The sequence below is a fragment of the Aotus nancymaae genome, unplaced genomic scaffold (genome assembly GCF_030222135.1).
Source record: "Aotus nancymaae isolate 86718 unplaced genomic scaffold, 86718_ANA_hifiasm-v0.15.2.pri h1tg000015l_0, whole genome shotgun sequence".
Lineage (NCBI taxonomy): Eukaryota > Metazoa > Chordata > Mammalia > Primates > Aotidae > Aotus > Aotus nancymaae.
Window position 1 is genome coordinate 3,347,000 of NW_026988426.1, and position 21,429 is coordinate 3,368,428.

The 21,429-nt window shown below is 46.8% G+C and overlaps 2 protein-coding genes across 5 annotated transcripts in view; one reads left to right on the forward strand and one right to left on the reverse strand.

Annotated features, from left to right (window-relative positions):
- The window catches only part of RAC1 (Rac family small GTPase 1), a 29,042-nt gene extending 16,685 nt beyond the window's left edge, over positions 1-12,357 (forward strand). Inside the window, exons 3-7 of one of the 2 annotated variants that reach the window (XM_064376458.1) lie at positions 38-155; positions 7,027-7,083; positions 8,888-8,950; positions 10,303-10,462; positions 10,742-12,357. In XM_064376458.1, the coding sequence (XP_064232528.1) occupies positions 38-155; positions 7,027-7,083; positions 8,888-8,950; positions 10,303-10,462; positions 10,742-10,872 (529 nt within the window). In that variant the 3' untranslated portion in view covers positions 10,873-12,357. The remainder of the gene's footprint in view (positions 1-37; positions 156-7,026; positions 7,084-8,887; positions 8,951-10,302; positions 10,463-10,741) is intronic. The other variant, XM_064376457.1, reaches the window with a different exon arrangement.
- Positions 12,358-17,769: 5,412 nt separating this feature from the next.
- DAGLB (diacylglycerol lipase beta) overlaps positions 17,770-21,429 on the reverse strand; it is a 39,514-nt gene continuing 35,854 nt past the window's right edge. For all 3 annotated transcript variants that reach the window (XM_012455477.2, XM_064376455.1, XM_064376456.1), the window contains 4 exons: positions 21,237-21,305; positions 21,075-21,147; positions 18,731-18,981; positions 17,770-18,646 (listed from right to left, as the gene is read on the reverse strand). In XM_012455477.2, coding sequence (XP_012310900.2) covers positions 18,448-18,646; positions 18,731-18,981; positions 21,075-21,147; positions 21,237-21,305 — 592 coding nt within the window. In that variant the 3' untranslated portion in view covers positions 17,770-18,447. The remainder of the gene's footprint in view (positions 18,647-18,730; positions 18,982-21,074; positions 21,148-21,236; positions 21,306-21,429) is intronic.

Sequence of the window (21,429 nt, forward strand, 5' to 3'; positions counted from 1 at the left end):
CACATCTGTGACTAACCATTTTCATTCCGTTCTACAGCTTTGACAATTATTCTGCCAATGTTATGGTAGATGGAAAACCGGTGAATCTGGGCTTATGGGATACAGCTGGACAAGAAGATTATGACAGATTACGCCCCCTATCCTATCCACAAACAGTAAGGATTGCAGTTAATTTTTAATGTGTCTTTTAGAGTATACAATTCTCGAGCATTTAATTAGTGCGTGTTACCTATGGACTTGCTTATATTGCCATCATTTGGGTATTGAGTAATAGCAAACAGTAAAATTGGTTCAGTATAAAATCCCCCTAGATGCAAACCAGGGTTTTTGTGTTTTGAGAATTACCAGATGTTCCATTGCTGCTCATTTTACAGTCTTCCATTTAGTTTTAGAATAACCATATGAAAGAGGTACTTTTTGTTTTGTTTTGCTTTTGCAAACCAGTTTTTAACAGCAATTAGTTTGAAGACAGTTTGTTGTGTGACAGTTTCATACCACAGAGTCAAATTATGCAAAGATTCAGGTTTCTTTAATCCCAGTTAGTAACTCTTACAGGTTTAATACATTTTTTTTCCATAAAATACATAATTTGTGTGGGTATTGAACCTAACTCTATTCAGTGTAAATAGAGGTTTTGGTTTTGTAAAATGTATCCACTGTATCCAATCAGAAAAAAAAGTTTAGTTTTGCTTCTGTATCAGACAACTAAGTGATTTATTTATCAATGCTAATTAGAGCAATAGCTGGTGAAAATAGTGGGTATTTAGTTAAAGAAGCAGTTGTCTTGTGTATGATTTGCTTGTTACATGTTTGTTCTTCTTATTTATTTATTTATTTTTATTTTTTTGAGATGGAGTCTGGCTCTGTTGCCCAGGCTGGAGTACAATGGCGCAATCTCAGCTCACTGCAACCTCCACCTCCCGGGTTCAAACAATTCTCTTGCCTCAGTCTCCCAAGTAGCTGGGATTACAGGTGCCTACCACCACGCCCAGCTAATTTTTGTATTTTTAGTATAGATGGGGTTTCACCATGTTGGCCAGGCTGGTCTTAAACTCCTGACCTCGTGATCCACCTGCCTTGGCCTCCCAAAGTGCTAGGATTACAGGCATGAGCCACCTCGCCTGGCCTATTTATTTCTTTTTTTTGAGGCAGAGTTTTGCTCTTGTCACTCAGGCTGGAGTGCAGTGGCTCAATCTCAGTTCACTGCAACCTCCACCTTCCAGGTTTAAGTGATTCTCCTGCCTCATCCTCCCCAGTAGCTGGGATTACAAGCCTCTGCCACTATGCTCAGCTAATTTTGTATTTTTAGTAGAGACAGGGTTTCACCATGTCGGCCTGACTGGTCTCAAACTCCTGATCTGAGGTGATCCACCCACCTCGGCCTCTTATAGTGCTGGAATCATAGGTGTGAGCCACTGCACCCAGCCACTGTTCTTCATTTTTAAAAGTGCCTTTTTAATTTTTTTTGAGATGGAGTTTCACTTCTGGATTGCAGTGGCATGATCTTAGCTCACTGCAATCTCTGCCTTCCTGGTTCAAGCGATTCTCCTGCCTCAGCCTCTCGAGTAGCTGGGATTACAATTGCCTGTCACCACTCCCGACTAATTTTTGTATTTTTAATAGAGATGAGGTTTCACCATGTAGTCCAGGCTGGTCTCGAACTCCTCGCCTCAGGTGATCCACCCTCCTCGACTTCCCAAAGTGCTGGGATTATAGACATGAGCCTCCAAACCCAGCCTAAAAGTGTCTTTTAAAAGTTTTGGCATCAGTGACTAACTGGTTGAAGCAAAACTTAATTATGCTTGAGATTCTTTGGGTTGCTATCTTGTGTGTATGTTTTAGCTCTGACCTCAGGCAGGCTTCTTGCTCTCTCCAGTCTTTGCCTTTCTTATCGTAGAGTGAGATGAGTTGATACATGTCACACACGCACAGCAGTCCTGGGCACTTAGCACACACTGCAGGGCCAGCCGTTGTCAGAATTCTCCTGTTCCTCAGTGTGTGTATGGACCAGCCTAGAGAGTGCTGCATTCCACATTGTGCCCAAATGAGTTGAAGTTGTGTGGGTGCTCAGCAAACCTGGGTTAGCAGGAGGGATTGGGGTTGGGGTCAGGAAGACATCCTAAAGAAAGGCTGGCTTTGAACCTCGATTGATGATGAGGCAGTCTGTGATTGATTTAACCAGAACTTTGTCTTAGGGGGTAATATGGATGAAAATCACTTTAGGAGTTCAAGTCTATTGTATTAAAAATCAGTCAGTAATCTTCAAACAATTCAAATTCTTCAATACCTTAGGAAACTCTTCTATACCCAGTGAATGTTTAATTTCCAGATTGTAAGTGGATTATAAAGCATACTGGCTGGTAGAGTAGGAGTCTCCAGCCCACTGGACACATCTGGAAAGGTGTGGTGTCATTCTGAGAAATGACAGTCACCCTGCTGTGACTCAGGGGGTACTGGGCAGGGCGAGGCCCTTCTCTAAGGGAGGCCTCACAGTAAGTCAAGGGTGACTTGGCAAGAGTCCCACTTTGTGTTCTCAGGAACACACAGATAAGGAAGGAGAACTCTCCCCAGATTGAACAAAGCTGTAGAGAGTCAGGCTGAAATAAAAGTGGGTGTTTTCCTTATAGCGCTAGCACTTCAACTTCATGGCTCATCTGTGTGAGATCGTGGACTGGTTTTCTATAAAATATTTGAATAGCAAGAAGGGAGTGTGACAGGCAGTTCACAGAAAAGTCCCATAAACTGTGAAATACACCCTGTACCAGCAAGGGGGTGAGCAGGGCGCTTAAGGAGCAAGAGGGGAGAGCACCCACCCAGCAGTGGAAGCCCTCCTGTCTGGACTCTTTCAGAGATAAGGAAATTATCTTAACAACTCAGGGCAGGCCATAGATGCTCAGATACCAATGTCTGGAAGGTCTCATCCCTTCAAGCCACACTGTCCTAAGAGGAACCTGGGTCTCTTGTTGACAAAGGGGAAACCTGTAAATTTGGTACTAAATGGAATGCGGTCCCTGATTGCTGGCTCTGTGGTGTGTAGACCTATTTATGTGGCTCATCCAAGACTGCCTAGACACATTGCCAAAGGACCATTTGGAAGATTTCTTCTCTAGGGCGTCCTAAAAAGAGATGTTGCATTTCCTGTGGTCATTTAACACTGGTATCCTTCTCTGGTGGGTAGCCCTGTGTGGCTGAGTTAAATCTGTTCAGACCATTCATTTCTTCTTAGTTCTCCAAAAGGTGGTGAGCAGGTAGTCGCTGTTCTCATTGACATTGCCCTTCAGGTTTTTATTTTTCACAATTAATAATCCTTAAATTATTTTCTCTTGAGAATATTTCCTAAGTTCTGCATACTCATCTTGAGTTGGCATGCACAGAATCAAGTCATGTCAATGTAATGCTCAAGTCTAGCGTCTTCTCTTGTATAGGTCACCTGTATTTATTTGCCTGCTTGCACCAGGATTGGTGGTGAGAGTTGGGAGCCTGAGTGACCTGCCAGTGTCACAGCGAGGCCTGAGCCCTGTGTGTGTCCTGAGACTCACTCAGGCTGTGTAGCGGGTTCGCTGAGATGTTAAGTGTCTGTGTTGGGGTCAACTACGATCCCAGTGCGTCATGCCAGTTGTTTCATTTTCTCCCTGCTAAAGGTGGTTTTTTTTTTTTTTTTTTTTTTTTTTTTTTGTGAGATGGAGTTTGCTCTTGTTGCCCAGGCTGGAGTGCAATAGTGCGATCTTGGCTCACTGCAACTTCCACCTCCTGGGTTCAAGCGACTCTCCTGCCTCAGCCTCCGGAGTAGCTGGGATTACAGGCTTGTGCCACTACACCCAGTCAATTTTGTATTTTTAGTAGAGACAGGGTTTCTCCCTGTTGGTCAGGCTGGTCTTGAACTCCTGGCCTCAGGTGATCTGCCCGCCTCAGCCTCCCAAAGTGCTGAGATTACTGGCATGAGCCACCATGCCTGGCCTGTGCTAAAGGTTTTAAAGTGTGGGCTAGACTCCTATGAGGGTAGATAAAAAGAAAAACTGCAGTGTTCGGCTTGCAGTTTTGAGTTTCAAAAGGCTTCAGCCTTTGTGAGGTTGGCTGTTACAAGTGTCAGTGTCCTGCAGCCACAGAGCACCAGGCACACACCTGTGGTTAAACAGAACTGGATTTGTTACCCTTCGTTGTGAGGGAGACACATACCTGGGGCCTCAGGAAGTCGGACCTTGCTCCTACTGGCTGGGAGTAGGGGGTATTTGTTGATTTTTTTGTGGTTTACATGATGATCTTGGATTTTTGTCAGTACCTTAGAAAAGATGATGAGTTGGCTGGGTGTGGTGGCTCACATCTGTAATTCGAGCACTTTGGGAGGCCGAGGTGGGCGAATCATCTGAGGTCAGGAGTTCAAAACCAGCCTGGCCAACATGGTGAAACCCTGTCTTTAAAAAAAAAAAAAGATTATGAGTTTTTTTTTATTTTGTTTAGTTTTGTTTTTAACATTTCTTTACTTTTGGTCTCATTTCAGCATGGTTACACAGGTGACCTTGTCTGATGTTGGTGTTCTGTGAGATTATTCTGTTTGATACTAACACCTCCATGGTGAAGCAGTGAGTGCCAGACTGGTTCTCAGATGCCAGGGGCTGCCTTTCTTTTTTCTAAGCTTCTTTTCTTGGCCCCTCCACACTGAGGTTGCATGTCCAGCCTCTTTTAGTTCTTCAGTCTTTTCTCTGCTTGTACATCCTGGTCCTTTGCCCTGTGTGTAGAATGTCTGTATTTTTCTTGGGTTTTTTTTTTTTTGAGATGGAGTCTCACTGTTGCCCAGGCTGGAGTGCAGTGACACAATCTTGGCTCACTGCAACCTCTGCCTCACGGGCTCAAGTGATTCTCCTGCCTCAAGCCTCCCAAGTAGCTGGGGCTACAGGTGTGCGCTACCATGCCCAGCTAATTTTTGTATTTTTAGTAGAGATGAGGTTTTGCCATGTTGGGCCAGGCTGGTCTCGAACTCCTTACCTCAGGTGATTCGCCCGCCTCGGCCTTCCAAAGTGCTCGAATTACAGATGTGAGCACCATGCCCAGCCAGAATGTCTTGTGTTTTTTAAAATTCTAAACCTGAAAGTAAAATCTAGGTGGATAGCATTTGGAAGAGAATAAAATGAAGTAGAAACAGCACTGCTATTTTTTAGTAGTGAGATCTCAGCTGTACAGGTTTCTGCCCTGTCTTACTCTATGGAAAGTGGACCCATCTGTTGTGGATGGTTCCAACTGTGGACAGGAGGCTGCAGGAAGAGCAGCCCTGGCTGCACTTCTCACCACTGAGAAGGGAGTGGTGTATGATGCAGGAGTAATAAAGGCGTTGAAGACACCATGTGCGTAACAGGCACTCGCGAGTCTGGGTTGGTCAGAAAGGGGAAAGTGTGCTGAGGTTGACTAGAAACATGGGCTGGTGACCGGAGACAGCGAGCCTCCCAGCCAGGGTCAACCAGCATAGCCTCTGTGTGTGATGCATCAGGACAGCGGTGGGTGGGAGGAGCGGATGCTAGGAAGTGAGTACCAGAAGCACTAGACGGGGTTTCAGGAAGCTATGTTTAGCGGGGGACGAAGAAGGAACAAGGAAGGAACAGGCAGATGGTGTAGTGCGAACACAGGGTGGAAAGTGGAACTGCTTGCTCCTGTCCTGCATGTCTCTTCTCCATAAAGAAGGAGGCTCTCAAAAAATTGAAAGGGTGCCGCAAATGTGATCAGAGGCTCTTTTGAAGCTGCATTTTCATAACTGATTCTTGATGAGCCTCTCTCACGATAAAGATTTGGCATCATATCAAGTCCTTGGGAGGACAGATCTTCAAAAATAGCCCGTAGATTAAACCCAGATAGCTGTGGAAACTAATATCCTCTTGGAATGATAAGTCAGAAAAGCTTGAGTGAGATGAAATTAAAATAATTTTCTCATCACCCTTTTCTTAAAAGAGTTCCAGGGTTCTGTGTTGGAAGAGCGAATCTGTTTTTATTGGAACAAAGAAATAAATTAACAGCATTGTGATAAACACTGGAAATGTCACTTCTAAAAGGTGTCCATGCCTGGGTGCAGTGGCTCACGCCTGTAATCCCAACAATTTGGGAAGCCGAGGCAGGTAGATCATCTGAGGTCAGGAGTTTGAGACCAGCCTGGTCAACATGGTGAAACTCCATCTGTACTAAAAACGCAAAACATTAGCGGAGTGTATGCTGTGGTGCTTGCCTGTAGTCCCAGCTACTTGGGAGGCTGAGGCAGGAGAATCGCTCGAACCTGGGTGGTGGAGGTTGCAGTGAGCCGAGATTGTGCCATCGCACTCCAGCTTGGGCAACAGAGCCAGACTCCATCTCAAAAAACAAACAAAAAAACTTGTCTTTAAGGGGTGGCTTCCCCCAGATCTGCAAAGGGGCCCTGAATTAGAGGTCTTAGTGTCAGCAACAGTGTTGATTTTGATAATGCAAGTCTGTGAATTCAAACCACACTCCTAGAACTAGTTGGAAGATAGGAACATTTCTGCATAGGAGACTTGGAATGATCTTGCAGCATTAAAACTGTTAGCCCTGAGGCCTGGCTATGTTTTGGGGGAACCCTTTGTAGGGTAGAGATCATTTACAGACAGGTACCTTTTCTGTTTGCTGTGGCTTCAGCTAGGCTGTGTCTGAGAACTCGATGGAGCACTCGAAAGATGTGCCTGTGGCTCCTGCCTGCCTTTGCATTAAGGGACAGTGCTAAACCTCTCTGGCTGTGCAGGCTGTTGTAGAGTCTGGTGGGTGCTGTCGTGGGAGGAGGAGCACGTTGTCGCACCCCCTCAGGATCTGCCTGACTTCTGTCTTGACCACTGTTGAACTTACGCCTGCTTTTGACCAGGTAGCATGGAGTGTTTCGGTGGCATTTGTCATCGAAGATGTGTTAGATTATTATATGCTTTTGGATCCCTCCAGAGGGTTAAGACAAAATTCCGATAATGAATCGGTAAGAGGTATGTTGATTTTTATTTTCCTCAGTCTGTACTAAACTCAAACCAAGTTCTCATGCATTACTAGGTTGGAGAAACGTACGGTAAGGATATAACCTCCCGGGGCAAAGACAAGCCGATTGCCGTATGTAAAACTTTAGTCCACTTCAGTTTCAAGCTTTCTTTGTTCTCTCATTTCACTTCATTTTCCTAGGATTTCTTATTAAGCCTCAAGTTCCTTGAGTGTTTTATATTTAATTCACTCAAGGTTGGGGTTTTGCTCGATGAACTAAGCTTCATTAGAGTGTGACGGTTTACCTACCAGCTTGAATTAAAGCAGTTTGTGAACTGCGATCTTCCCCTCCTCCCAAGTGAAAGGAGGTGTGGGTGAGAAGGCCCCTCTCCTGGCTGGTTGGAGATGCAGATGTGGAGACTCCTCCTGGAAGCCCACCTGGCTGTGTGCCGAGGCGGAGCAGGACTAACCTTATTGCCAGGGCCTTCTTTCTCTGCTTCGGTGTCCCGTGTGGTGGGGCTGTCTGGGCGCAGCTGTGCGGTGCTGCTGAGCTAACCCCACCGTGCTTGAGATGGTGTGCTGGGTGCCGTGGTGATTCTTGGATGAGCTTGTGCATGCGCCAGCATTCTTCAAATGCCAGTTATAAAAAGCTGTTGTGTGGGATGTTTTCTTTCCCTTTCAGGTACGAGGTAACAGCTGGATGGTTGAAAGTGTGGCTTGGGAATTGTATGCATTTCATAAAGTAGCATAATTGCCTTTTTCCAGGAGGATATTTGATCAGTCTAGCATTTTAGAAATTCTTAGGTGTTTTTAAATTTACCTGTAGGTAAATATTTGAATTTGATTTGACACAAAATACAGAACGGAGGCCTGAAGTACTCTGCACTGTGTCCGCTGCATCCGCTCTTATGTCTCTGCTTTAGCCACAGCTGCCCCAGGGGCGAGTTCTCCAGATGCCCTGGCTGTGCTGACACTAGGGCAGCGTGAGCGTGGTTTTCAGCTGTGAAGGTGACAGTTACACACTAAGCTCTCCTTCCTTGTGGAGGGAAGGACCCGAGTAGCAAATATTGGAGCCTCCATTTGGTGCTGGGAACTGTGACAGGCACCTCCCGAAGGAGTTGAATTGAACCAGTGACCACCTAAAAACATTTGTACTTGACATGCCAGCGGGGAACCTGATTTTTTTTGTAGATTCTGTATTATTATTATTATTATTATTATTATTATTTTATTTTTTTGAGATGGAGTTTTGCTCTGTCGCACAGGCTGGAGCGCAGTGGAGTGATCTCGGTTCACTGCAACCTCTGCCTCCTGGGTTCAAGTGATTCTCCTGCCTCAGCCTTCCGAGTAGCTGGGATTACAGGTGCCTGCCACCTTGCCTGGCTAATTTTTGTATTTTTAGTAGAGATGGGGTTTTGCCATCTTGGCCAGGCTGGTCTTGAACTCCTGACTTTGTGATCCACTCACCTCGGCATCCCAAAGTGCTGGGATCACAGGCATGAGCCACCATGCCCAGCAGATCCTGTTTTTAAAATTAACTCTGCTTTTGGGAAACAGGAGAGCAGATTTTACAGAAATGTTGGAGTCATACCTTCATACTTGATTTTTTTCTGTTTAGATAGGCGGAAAGGAAGCCTCCCAGGGGTCTGGTCTGATCCTCCCTATTCTTGAAGAACTTCCTGCGTCATTCTCCCTTCACACTCCCCATTTTCATAAGTAACTGGTGGCTTGACATGCTGGGTTTGGTTTGGGAGCCTCTGACAAACTGAAAGGGTGGATTGGGTGGATCAGGGAGCGTCTGACCAAGCCACCTATATCTAGTATAGTAGACACGCTCTGCGCCTGACAAGTGCTTTCCAGCAACATCTGGAACACAAAGTGCATGCTTCGTTCTAAGGTTGTTGTCTAAATGTTTCCCTGTGTTTCCTTTTTGTAGGATGTGTTCTTAATTTGCTTTTCCCTTGTGAGTCCTGCATCATTTGAAAATGTCCGTGCAAAGGTAGGTGGGGATGTAAAGTATGTATGTAAGTTATAGAACACCCCTCTCAGAAAGAAATACTTCAAAATACCGTTTACTCCTAGGAATTTTCAGTTATTTAAATTGGATTTTAGCAGTTTGCTACTTAGGTACATAATTGGGTTGGTTTGTTTTTTGAGATGGGCATCTTACTCTGTTGTCCAGGCTGGAGTGTGGTGGTGACATCAGAGCTCACTGTAACCTTGAACACCTGGGCTCAGACAGTTCTCCTGCCTCAGCCTCCCGAGTAGCTGGGACCACAAATGTGCACCACCATGCCTGGGTAACCTTGAAAAAATTTTGTAGAGCTGGTTTTGTAGACCCTGGCTGGTCTCAAATTCCTGGGCTGAAGTGATCCTTCCGCTTCAGCCTTCCAAAGTGCTGGGATTATAGGTGTGAGCCACCGTGCCTGGCTCATCAGCAGTTTATTTTATTTGTTTATTTATTTTTGAGACAGAGTCTTTGCACTGTCATCCAGGCTTGGAGTGCAGTGGTGCAGCCTTGGCTCACTGCAACCTCTTGTCTCCCGGTTCAAGCGATTCTTCTGCCTCAGCCTCCTGAGAAGCTGGGATTACAGGTGCTCACCACCACACCCGGCTAATTTTTGTACTTTTAGTAGATATGGGATTTCACCATGTTGGCCAGGCTGATCTCGAACTCCTGGCCTCAAGTGATCCACCCGCCTCAGACTCCCAAAGTGCTGAGATTTCAGGTGTGAGCCACTGTGCCTGGCCTAATATGTGGATTTTTAAAGCTTCAGGTTCTCATTCAGAAGTTTCCTGGGCCTCATTAAAATAATGAAGCACTCAGAATTGTTCTAATAAAAATAATGACCATTTCTTTCTACTCTAATCTCTTTCACAAACTTCTTAGTGAAAATGACAAGCAAGAGAGGCTCTTTAGTAGGGACGTTTTCAGTGGGGATAATGGCAGCAGAGCTGAGACCTTGGGCTAGGTAGTTTATTCTCATTTCTGAACAGATGATGAATTTTCTCAGATGACCCTAAGAACTTGTTTTACCAAAGAAAATGATTTGCTTTGGGAGGAACTTCCTTCCCTTTGTCCCTCTTCTCCACACCCCCTTCCACGGTTGTAGAGCCCATTCTGTCCCATCATGATCATCATGATCTGGAAGTCCTGGCTTGCTAATGGAACACCTGAGATGCTCCTTATGGCTCGAGGGTTGGGCTGAAGGTGTGAACCGCGTGAAGGCTGGTGGGGCGGCAGTGCCTGGGGTTAGGTGTCTAGTGTGCGTGCCGTCTGCTGGATGTGATTTAGGTGAAGGACGTCTGTAAAGGAGCGCCTCACAACCTCTGTTCCTTCTTCACATCTAGTGGTATCCTGAGGTGCGGCACCACTGTCCCAACACTCCCATCATCCTAGTGGGAACTAAACTTGATCTTAGGGATGATAAAGACACGATCGAGAAACTGAAGGAGAAGAAGCTGACTCCCATCACCTATCCGCAGGGTCTAGCCATGGCTAAGGAGATTGGTATGGAATCCTGCGTTTTTCCTCTGCCTTGTACCTCTTTTAGTGACTGAGACTGGAGTCCAGTCTGGGAAAGGAGGGAGTGTCTCCTACTCGGGGCCTGGCTTACTCTTGGGAACAAGTTGGCAAGGCTCTCTGGGTCTTCATGTCAGCGTTGGAAGATGGAGGCAGGGCTGGGAGCCGGCAGAAGGTGCCCGGGCCCCAGGAGCTGCCTCCCGGTGGTGTTGTGATCAGAAGAGAGTGGTGTCGAGTGTACATTGTATGTGGCCGTGTTTCTTGTAGGTGCTGTAAAATACCTGGAGTGCTCGGCGCTCACACAGCGAGGCCTCAAGACAGTGTTTGACGAAGCGATCCGAGCAGTCCTCTGCCCACCTCCCGTGAAGAAGAGGAAGAGGAAATGCCTGCTGCTGTAAATGTCTGAGCCCCTTGTTCCTGGCCCTGTCCCTTGGAACCTTTGTACGCTTTGCTCAAAAAACGGTGGAGCCTTTGCACTCAATGCCAACTTTTTGTTACAGATTAATTTTTCCATAAAACCATTTTGAACCAATCAGTAATTTTAAGGTTTTGTTTGTTCTAAATGTAAGAGTTCAGACTCACGTTCTATTAAAATTTAGCCCTAAAATGACAAGCCTTCTTAAAGCCTTATTTTTCAGAAGCCCCTATTCTTGCTCAGATTAAGAGTTGCCAAAATACCTTCTGAACTACACTGCATTGTTGTGCTAAGAACACCGAGCACTAAACTGTGTAAGACCTTCATCTTTCAGAAGACCGTAGCTTCTGCAGTTAGGAGATGCAGACACTTTCTAAGTAGCTTCCAGATGCGTAAAGCAGAACAACCTCCCAAATGAAGCGTTGCCATTTACTCACCAGTGATGTATCAGCCCGTGTTCACGACCTAACATTGTACTGTAATGGAATGGGTGTAAACAGCTCAGCTCTTCGGATCAGTCTTTTTGATTTCGTAGTGAGTTTTCTAAAAATTAGTTGATCAGCTTTTGCTGAGATTTTGAACAGAACTCATGTGTTTCCTCTAAAGAAGTATTCTGTTTAGTTGTGGGTGTGCCGGGTGGGGTGTGTGTGATCAAAGGACAAAGACGGTATTTTGACAAAATACGAAGTGGAGAGTTAACACTACATTGTACAAGGAATAAAAGTGTCACGGGTAAAAACTCTAGAAGGTTAATTTCTGTCAAATACAGTAGATGATGAAAGAAAGGTTGGTGTTATCAGAAAGTGTTTTCTTAAGCTTTTCCTTTCTCTTGCACCTGCCATCCCTCCCCAAATTGGGCATTTAATTCATCTTTAAACTGGTCGTTCCCTTAGTCGCTAACTTAGTAAGTGCTTTTATTATAGAACCCCTTCTTACTGAGCAATATGCCTCCTTGTATTATAAAATCTTTCTGATAATGCATTAGTTTTTTTTTGTAGATTAGTAAAAGTGCTTTCCATGTTACTTTATTCAGAGCTAATAAGTGCTTTCCTTAGTTTTCTAGTAACTAGGTGTAAAAATCATGTGTTGCAGCTTTATAGTTTTTAAAATATTTTAGATAATTCTTAAACTATGAACCTTCTTAACATCACTGTCTTGCCGGATTACCGACACTGTCACTTGACCAATACTGACCCTCTTGACCTCGCCCACGCGGACACACGCCTCCTGTAGTTGCTTTGCCTAATGATGTTCCTTTGGGTCTGTGAGGTTCTGTAAACTGTGCTAGTGCTGCCGATGTTCTGTACAACTTAACTCACTGGCAAGAATACAACGTTGGACCTTTCAACCACTACAACATTTTTTAAATTGACAGTTGCAGAATTGTGGAGTGTTTTTACATTGATCTTTTGCTAATGCAATTAGCACTATGTTTTGCATGTATGACTTAATAAATCCTTGAATCATACGAGACTGGTAATACTGGCGTTTTTGAGATTTGAACAAGTTCCTGGTGTATGTTGTTTGCCTCACTTCAAAGTCCTGGGTTGTTGGAGACAGTTATTTTCAATGCGTGTCTCCACAGGAGGGACAGAGGGAGTGCCATCTCAAGGGGAGAACTGGGTGAGCCCAGTTAATACAGCAGGCATGGAGGTGACGTTCATGTTTGGACCTTTTGAACAGTGGCGAAGCTCTGATGGAGAAACCCACATCGGGGTGCGACCACACATCCTGGCCCAGAGCTTGGAGCTTGAAGATGCAGATGTTGGGACCCCAGACTGGCCCTGGAAGAGTAGAGGTTGGTGAACCACACGCCCTCAAGGTCCTTTCCAGAGGCTGGATGGGTGGCTTATGCCTGTAAGTCCAGCGCTTGGGGAGGCTGAGGCAGGAGGAGCACTTGAGCCCGGGAGTTCTAGACCAGCCTGGACAACAGAGACACATCTCGCTACCAAAAAAAAAAAGGCCTGAACTTGTACTATACAAAGGTTCATGTTAAAATTAGTTTTCTTAGTATTCCTTTTTATTGCTTTGAAGATTGTTTTTGAGTGTTTTTTAACTGAGATAAATAATGCAGTTTTTGTTTTTTTGAGACAAAGTCTTGCTCTTGTTGCCCAGGCTGGAGGGCAGTGGTGCAATCTTAGCTCAGTGCAACCTCTGCCTCCCAGGTTCAAGCAGTTCTGCCTCAGCCTCCCAAGTAGCTGGGATTACAGGCACGCACTACCACACCAATTTTTGTAATTTTAGTAGAGGGGGTTTTACCATGTTGGCCAGGCTGGTCTCAAACTCTTGACCTCAGGTGATCCACCTGCCTTGGTCTCCCAAAGTCCTGGGATTAGAGACGTGAGCCACCATGCCCAGCTGCAATTTTTATTTTTTGAGACGGCCTGGCTCTGTCGCCAAGGCTGGAGTACAGTGGCATAGCCTTGGCTTGCTGCAACCTCTGTCCCCTGTGTTCTTACCATCCTCCTACTTCAGCTTCTGGGACCACAGGTGCACACCACCCTCCTCCCCAGCTATTTTCTTTGTATTTTTTGTAGGGTTTTGCCATGATTTGGCCAGGCTGGTCTCAAACTCTTGAGCTCAAGCAGTCTGCCTGCCTCGACCTCCCAAAGTGCTGGGACTACAGGTGTGAGCCACCATACCTGGCAATACTCAGTTTAAAAAAGTTTTAGTGGTTTTTTTAAGAAAAATAGTCTTTCCCCTTCATACCCTCTCCAGAAGGAATACTTTGTTTGCTTACGTAATTTTTGGTATTTTATCTGCCCATGTCTAAATTAGGCTTTTTGTGTAAGTGAAACTTCAGAGTTCAGCATTCTCATTGACATTCCCACCACAGAAGATGTGAAGCTTGCTTTCCCAGTTGCAACTCTCTCTGCCCAAAACCCTGCTCATCCCTCAGTATGATGGTTTCGATGGACTAAGTTTAGTGCCTGCACGGTCTCTGCTATGTAAACTGCTCACTGGCCATGTTGCATAGCAGAAAAACTGCGTTTCCTGAATAACTTCTGGTTTCCTTTGGGATAATTAGTGCTTTGCTTACTTTTCTGTGTACTGAATTCAATTGTGAACTTTTTTTTTTTTTTTTTTTTTTTTTTTTGAGGCAGGGTCTTGCTCTGTCACCCAGGCTGGAGTGCAGTGGTGCCATCACAGCTCCTGGGCCCAGGTGATCCTCCTGCCTTTGCTTCCTGAGTAGCTGGGATCACAGGTGTGTGCAACCATGTCCGGCTAATTTTTAAAACTTTTAGTAGAGTCAGGGGTCTCCCTATGTTGCCTAGGCTGGTCTTGAACTCCTGGCCTCAAGCCATCCTTCCACCTCCCAAAGTGCTGGAATTACAGGTATGAGCCACTGTGCCCGTCCTCAACTGTGAATTTTCATCTATTGTCTAAACCTCTCAAGATGTTCAGATGTGTTGTCATTTTACCAATATCCGTTTTCCTGAAGTCATCTGACCTGCACCTCTCTTAGGCGCTGGTCTTCATTTCCTTCATCCTGAATGGCTTCTCCAAGAGCTCCTTGAGTGTGTGTTGGAAGTACATACAGTCACGTACCACGTAATGACATTTCAGTCAACAATGTAGTGCATATGTGGTAGTGTATGAGATTGTACCTTTTTACTGTACCTTTGCTGTGTATAGATACGCAAATACCACTGTTACAACTGCCCACTGTATTCAGTATAGTAACGGGCTGTGCAGGCTAGTAGCCCAAGAGCAGTGAGCAGGCCCTACCCGAGAGACTAGGTGTGTGGTAGGCTGTATGGTCTAGATTTGTGGACGTCCACTCTGACGTTAACACAGTGAAATCACCATGTGTTTCTCAGAATTTCTGCCCATTGAAGTAAGGCATTGCTCTTATTTTTGAGCCCCTGCATCTTTGAAAACAACTCTTACAGTACTTTTGGCTGTGTCTAAAATTCTAGGTTGGTGATAACATCCCTTTTAAGTTACATTTTTGAGACAGGGGTCTCACTGTTACCCAGGCTGGAGTGCACTGGCATGATCTCGGCTTACTGTGGCCTCAACAGCCTCGGCTCAAGCAGTCCTGCTCAGCCTCTCAAGTAGCAGGGCCTATAGGTGTGTGCCACCACACCCAGCTAATTTTGTTTGTAGATAGGGGATCTGACTATGTTGCTTAGTCTGCAGATTCTGTGTTTTTCTTTTTTCTTTTTTTTTTTAGACAGGCTCTTGCTGTGTTGAGCAGGCTTAGACTCAAACTCCTGGGCTCAAGTGATCCTCCCACTTCAGGCGTTCATGTAACTGGGACTACAGGCTTGGTCCACTGCACCCAGCCTCCCGTCAGTTAAAAACTTGTTTTTGGCCAGGCACAGTGGCTCTTGCCTGTAATCCCAGCACTTTGGGAGGCTGAGGCTGGCAGATCATTTGAGGTCAGGAGTTTGAAACCAGCCTGGCCAACATAGTGAGATGCCGTCTCTACTAAAAGTAAAAAAATTAGCCAGGTGTGGTGGTGCACACCTGTAATCCCAGCTTCTTGGGAGGCTGAGGCAGGAGAATTGCTTGAACCTGGGAGATGAGGTTGCAGTGAGCCAAGATTGCACCACTGCACTCCAGCCTGTGCCACAAAGTGAGACTTTTTTTTTTTTTTTTGAGATGGTATCTTGCTGTGTTGCCCGTTCTTGTCTCAAGTTCAAGGAATCCACCCGCTTCAGCCTCCCAAAATGGGATGATTCCAGGCCTGAGCCACTGAGCCTGGCCCCTTCAGATTTCCGAAGGCAGTTCTTCCATTACCTTCCTTAGCCATTTCTGTTGGGATGTATTTTTTTCTTAAATCTTGTGAGATTGTCCTCTTCTCTTCCATGCCCTAGGGTTTATTTTATCCACTGTGCTGTGCACTTGGTGGCCTCTTTCTGTCTGGAAACTTGTGCCTTTCAATTTTGTCTAGAGCAGCTAATCAGTGTTGGACCTCCCAGAGTGGCCTCATAACCTTTTCCTTTTCCCTGTTTGTTGTCTTTGAGCTTTCGATTTTGTCTGATGCTTTTCATCTTCAGGAGCTCTTTTCCACCCTCCACTGTGAGCCACCAGGGTCAGTTCTGAGTCACAGTGCTTTTTCAGAGTCCCAAGCCATGGCATGGGTCATCAGGAGCTTCTGCCCACATCAGCTGTTTCTTTTGGTCTCTTGTTCCCAAGTGTCAGGAGTCCTTGCTCATGCTTCAAGGTTGAAGATGGAAACAGTTCTTCAGGAGGGTCACACCATGTGGTAAGCACATCTCGTACCTTTCTGATACTAGGTGAGTGCAGGAATTGTGTTTAGAAAGAAAGCTTGTAGCAGCTGGACGGTGCTACAGAATTTTTTTTTTTCCTTTTTTTTTTGGGAGACAGCCTTGCTCTGTCGCCCAGGCTAGAGTGCAATGGCATGATCTCCGCTCACTGCAGCCTCTGCCTCCCAGGTTCAAGCAGTTCTCTTGCCTCAGCCTCCCGACACCTCAGGTGCCTGACACCACGCCTGACTTTTTTTTTTTTTTGGAGGCGGAGTCTTGTTCTGTTGCCCAGGCTGGAGTGCAGTGATGTGTTCGCAGCTCACTGCAACCTCCGCCTCCCAGGTTCAAGCGATTCTCCTGCCTCATTCTCCCGAGTAGCTGGGGCTACAGATGTGCGCCACCACACCTGGCTAATTTTTGTATTTTTAGTAGAGATGGGGTTTCACCATGTTGGCCAGGCTGACCTCAGGTGATCTGCCTGCCTTGCCCTCCCAAAGTGCTGGGATTACAGGCATGAGCCACCTCACCCAGCTTGCTACAGCATTTCAATTAAAGTTGTACTTTTTTTTCTTTTTGAGACGAAGTCTTCCTCTGTCACCCAGGCTAGAGTGCAGTGGTGTGATCTCAGCTCACTGCAACCTCCACCTCCCAGATTTAAGCGATTCTTTTGCCTCAGCCTCCTAAGTAGCTGGGAGTACAAGCGTGTGCCACTGTGCCGGGCTAATTTTTTGTATTTTTAGTAGGGACAAGGTTTTACCATATTGGCCAGACTGGTGTTGAACTCCTGACCTCGTGATCCGCCTGTGTCAGCCTCCCAAAGTTCTGGGATTACAGGCATGAGCCTCTGTGCCTGCTATTGTACATTTATTTTTGTGAGACAGGATCTCACTCTGTCATCCAGGGTAAAGTGCAGTGGCATGACCGCAGCTCACTGCAACTGTGAACTCATGGGCTCCAGTTTCCACCTGCCTCAGCCTCCCAGAGTGCTGAGATTACAGGCGTGAGCCCCTGTACCTGGCCTGAAGTTTTTTTTTCCTCCCACATCCTCCCCGCCTGAAGTTTTTAAAGGGCTCTTTGCAGGCTTTCCAAAGCTCTAAGGTGGCATGGCTGCTACAGCTGAGAGGCCCCAAGGTGGTGTCTTCTGAGGTCAGATTTCCTGGGAGAATCTTCTGCTTGAAGACTTGAGGAGCCGGGAGGGGCAGTCTCTTTCCCTCAGCCGTGCTGGTGCCCAGTTCCCACCTTCCACCCCAGAGCAAACCAACGGCCAGGTTTCTTCCTGCTTTTGAGCAAACCTGCTCTTTGGCTGGTCCTGGTCTGCGTCACCCCCACTTGACAGCTGCCCAGGGGTCTTGTAAGCCGGGGTCAGTTACAGGCTTTCTTTCCCTCTTCAATTTCTGTACTGCTCATGTGTCATCTGACTGTTCAAGTCTTTTCCCATCCTGTGGGTCTGTGCTTTTTGGAGAAATCTCCCTCCTGTCATTCTGTTGGGCTTCTGGTAGGGAGACGGGGTGAAATCAGTGCTTGTGCATCTTCCATCTGTAGCCAGAACCCCAAGCTTTAAAAAAAAAACAAAAAAACCTGGAAACATCATTGCTGTACAACCACCCAGTATATTAGACCTACCTGAAATCCCCAGTAAGAGAGCATGTGACTGGACACACACGCTGTCGTGATGCGTGCTTTATTGTTTTAACTCCTGAATCCACTGGCTGACCCCAGAGCCAGAAGAGTAAGCAAGAATTAAGTAACTCTTGATGTGAACACAACTGGGCGTGAAGAGGAGCCGGGGTGCTGTGGCTCGGGGGGGCGGGGCGTGGGCTCCACTCGATTCCCCAACTGGGTTTCATCTTCATCCCCAGCCAGAGCCCAGGGCTGCCCTTGGTGATACCCAGGAGAAAACCCCAACCCACACTCTCCCAACAGTTCCATTTGCACAGCCAGGGAAGCCCAGTTAGAAAAACAAACTGCATTTCTATAGACCACGTTCAGTGAAAAGGGCTGGCTTGGGGGTGGGAGGCCCGCTGGATTCCTGCACTTCTGGAACAGTTCTCAGCCGAGAGATCCAGCTGCAGGCCAGGGCTTCCTGAGGCTACCTCCATGTTCACTGGGTCTCGGGAGCCCTCCTATCCCCTGAGCGTGCTCACTGCTTCTGCTACTATTATGGCCACAATTACTTCCTATCAGTTGTTTAGTCACTGAGACCATAGGGTTCCGTTCCCATCCGCTTCCTGTTGGTGGACGTCCACTGTATTGGCGTCATGGGAATTCCTTGAATGGTAAGTCAGGAATTAAGGACAAAAGCGTGAGTCTGTCATTTCTGGGAGAGTTTGCAGTAGCCCTGGTCAGGCCACCTCCACGCTGGAGACCCCTTGTGCTGGACAGGAGACACAGGCTGCTCGGTCAGAGACCACGCTGTCCAAGGCCCGCATCAGGATGTCCGGCATGTGGTCTGTGAGCATCTTTGGACCTATGAGGATTTTGCTGAATTCTGCTTCATGTGACCACTTGGCGCTATACTGAGCAGCAGAGCAGCAGCTAAACCTGAAGCAGAAAAGGAGAGACATCAGCTGCCAAGCTGCCCCCGTCTGACCCCCACTCCACCTGCCTTCCCGCCACCACACTCACCGCCCCGAGGCGCCCTCCTCCTGCAGGTGGATGATCCTGCCGGGAGGATAGAGAGGGGGGTACTTGGGAGAAGAGTCCAGCGGGGAGTCACTGGAGAAGCTGTAGGCTGGGGACCAGTGCGTCAGCAGGCTCTGCTCTCCGAGAAGAGGCTGTGTCAGGATCTCCTGGTCACCCCCGTCCAGCTCAGTGGGAAAGTTGTTGGGGTTTCCTCCAAACAGTTCGTACCACAACCCGTGCAGCAAGATCTTGTACTGAGGGTGAGACCCAAGCAGCAGAAGGCTGTCACTCTCCCAGCGACTCACCCTGTCACCTGAGACCTCCCGGCCGGGAGCTGTGCTGGGTGGCGGCCACCTCAGCTCAGGACGAACGCCCTTGCCTAGTACGGATCATGAGTGTGGGCTCTCTCTTGGGCAGTAAAACCATCACAGACAGGCAATATTTAAAAACCAAGTCATAAAGATTGTAAGGGAACATTTCCCTTAATTATTTTCCGAAAATTCTGCAAATCAGTTTTACCCTTCCCTGAAAAACATTAGATACTAATTTCTAAAAAAAAAAATTGGAGGCTGGGTGTAGCAGTGGCTCACATTGGTGAGTCACTCCCAGCACTTTGGGAGGCAAGTGGATCGCTTCAGCCCAGAAGTTTGAGACTAGCCTGGGCAACATGGTGAAACCCTGTCTTTACAAAAAATACAAACATTTGCCACATGTGGTAGTGTGTGCCTGTAGTCCCAGCTACTCAGAAGGCTGAGGTGGGAGGATCACTTGAACTTGGGAGGCCAAGGCTACAGTGAGCTGAGACTGCACCACTGTACTTCAGCCTGGGTAACAGAACGAGACCCTGTCTCAACAACAAAAAAAATTGAAGGTAACAGATAAGGAGAAAATTTTAAATTTTATTTTCTTCTTTCTGATTAAGAACAAAACCGTAAGAAAGGTCAGAAAACAAAGGGGTTAAGCAAGTAAAAATTATCTCTACCCACACTAAACAAAACCACACTGGGCATATGTGTTCTCAAATTTTTTGTTAAAACTTACATATCTGTATCCCTCTGCCTTGGGTTGTATCACTTAAGAATAATTTTTTTGTTTTTTTGAACTTTTCGATGGTTATCTATCTATATTGGCAGACACAGATTTTTCTTTTTTTTTGAGACAGAGTCTTGCTCTGTCTCCCAGGCTGGAGGGCAGTGGTGCGATCTCAGCTCACTGCAACCTCCACCTCCTGGGTTCAAGTGATTCTCCTCCCTCAGCCTCCCAAGTAGCTGGGATTACAGGCACCTGCCACCACCCCTGGTTCATTTTTTGTATTTTTCGTAGAGATGGGGTTTCACCATGTTGGCCAGGCTGGTCTCAAACACCTGACCTCAGATGATTTGCCTGCTTCAGCCTCCCAAAGTGCTGGGATTACAGGCATGAGCCACTGCGCCTGGCCGGCAGACAAATTTCTATGACCATATCAAAAAATTAATCCTTATGGTCCGGCGTGTGGCTGACACCTATAATCCCAGTGCTTTGGAAGGCCAAGGCGGGCGGATCACAAGGTCAGGAGTTCAAGACCAGCCCGGCCAACATGTTGAAATCCCATTTCTACTAAAAATACAAAAAATAGCTGGACGTGGTGGCATGCAGCTGTAGTCTCAGCTACTTGAGAGGCTGAGGCAGGAGAATCGCTTGAACCTGGGAGGTGGAGGCTGCAACAAGCTGAGTTTGTGTCACTGCACTCCAATCTGGGCAACAGAGAAAAAAAAAAAAAAAAAAAAAAAAAACAAAAAAAATACCACAAAATCCCTTGACATGGGCACAGATGGTAACACCATTTTTAGTAACTGCATGACATCTACAGTATAGATAAATATGCTGATACCTCTGAAGCTCTATTTGGCAGCCTCACTTCCTAAGCTTTCAGACAATAAAGCCAAAAGGCATTAATATACTGTTAGTCACAAGACAGGACTAAGAAGTTTGTCAGAAAGCAAAAAAACGAATGGTTCCTCCAGGGTATTTTTTTTAAGAATATAGACAGGGTCTTGCTGTTTTGCCCAGGCTGGCCACAAGGGATCCTCCTGCCTTGGCCTCCTGAGGTGCTGGGATTCCAGGCATGCGCCGCTGCGACCAGCCCAGATCCTATTTCGTTCCTGTGCCGTTTCCTGCACTTGCCATAGCTATTTGCTTTCTTAGGCATCAGAGTCCTAGACCAGATTCTGACCAGAGGGTGGGACGAGAACTTCAGCAACAGCATAAAGTGCCCTTTGCTGAGGCTGCAGTTTCTCCCAGCTCTCCAGAGCATCTCATGGACAGGCCCCGGGTCCTGCAGGCCCTCTCAGCAAGGCACCCCGCTTACCTTGGGTTTACTGCAGTGCGCGATCACTCGCAAGATTCTTCTCTTCAGATCTTCCAAGTTGGTCACACTGAGCCTGTTTAGCAAAGAGGCACACTGAGGCTGGGACCCGGCACTCCCGACCCCCAGCCCCCCAGCCCTGGGCACAGCGCCAGGCGGGCTTACCTGGGAATGACATCCTTCCCTAGGACGAGCGACACGATGAAGCTCCGAGAGTATTCATGCAGAGCTTTGCTGGAATTCCAAACAGGGAGAAGATGTTAGCTTTACCATCACACTGCCCACAAGGACTTCCAAGAGAGAAGTCAGTAACACTGCCAGGTCACTGAGGGGTTAGTTTCACAGGCCTCAGCTCTGC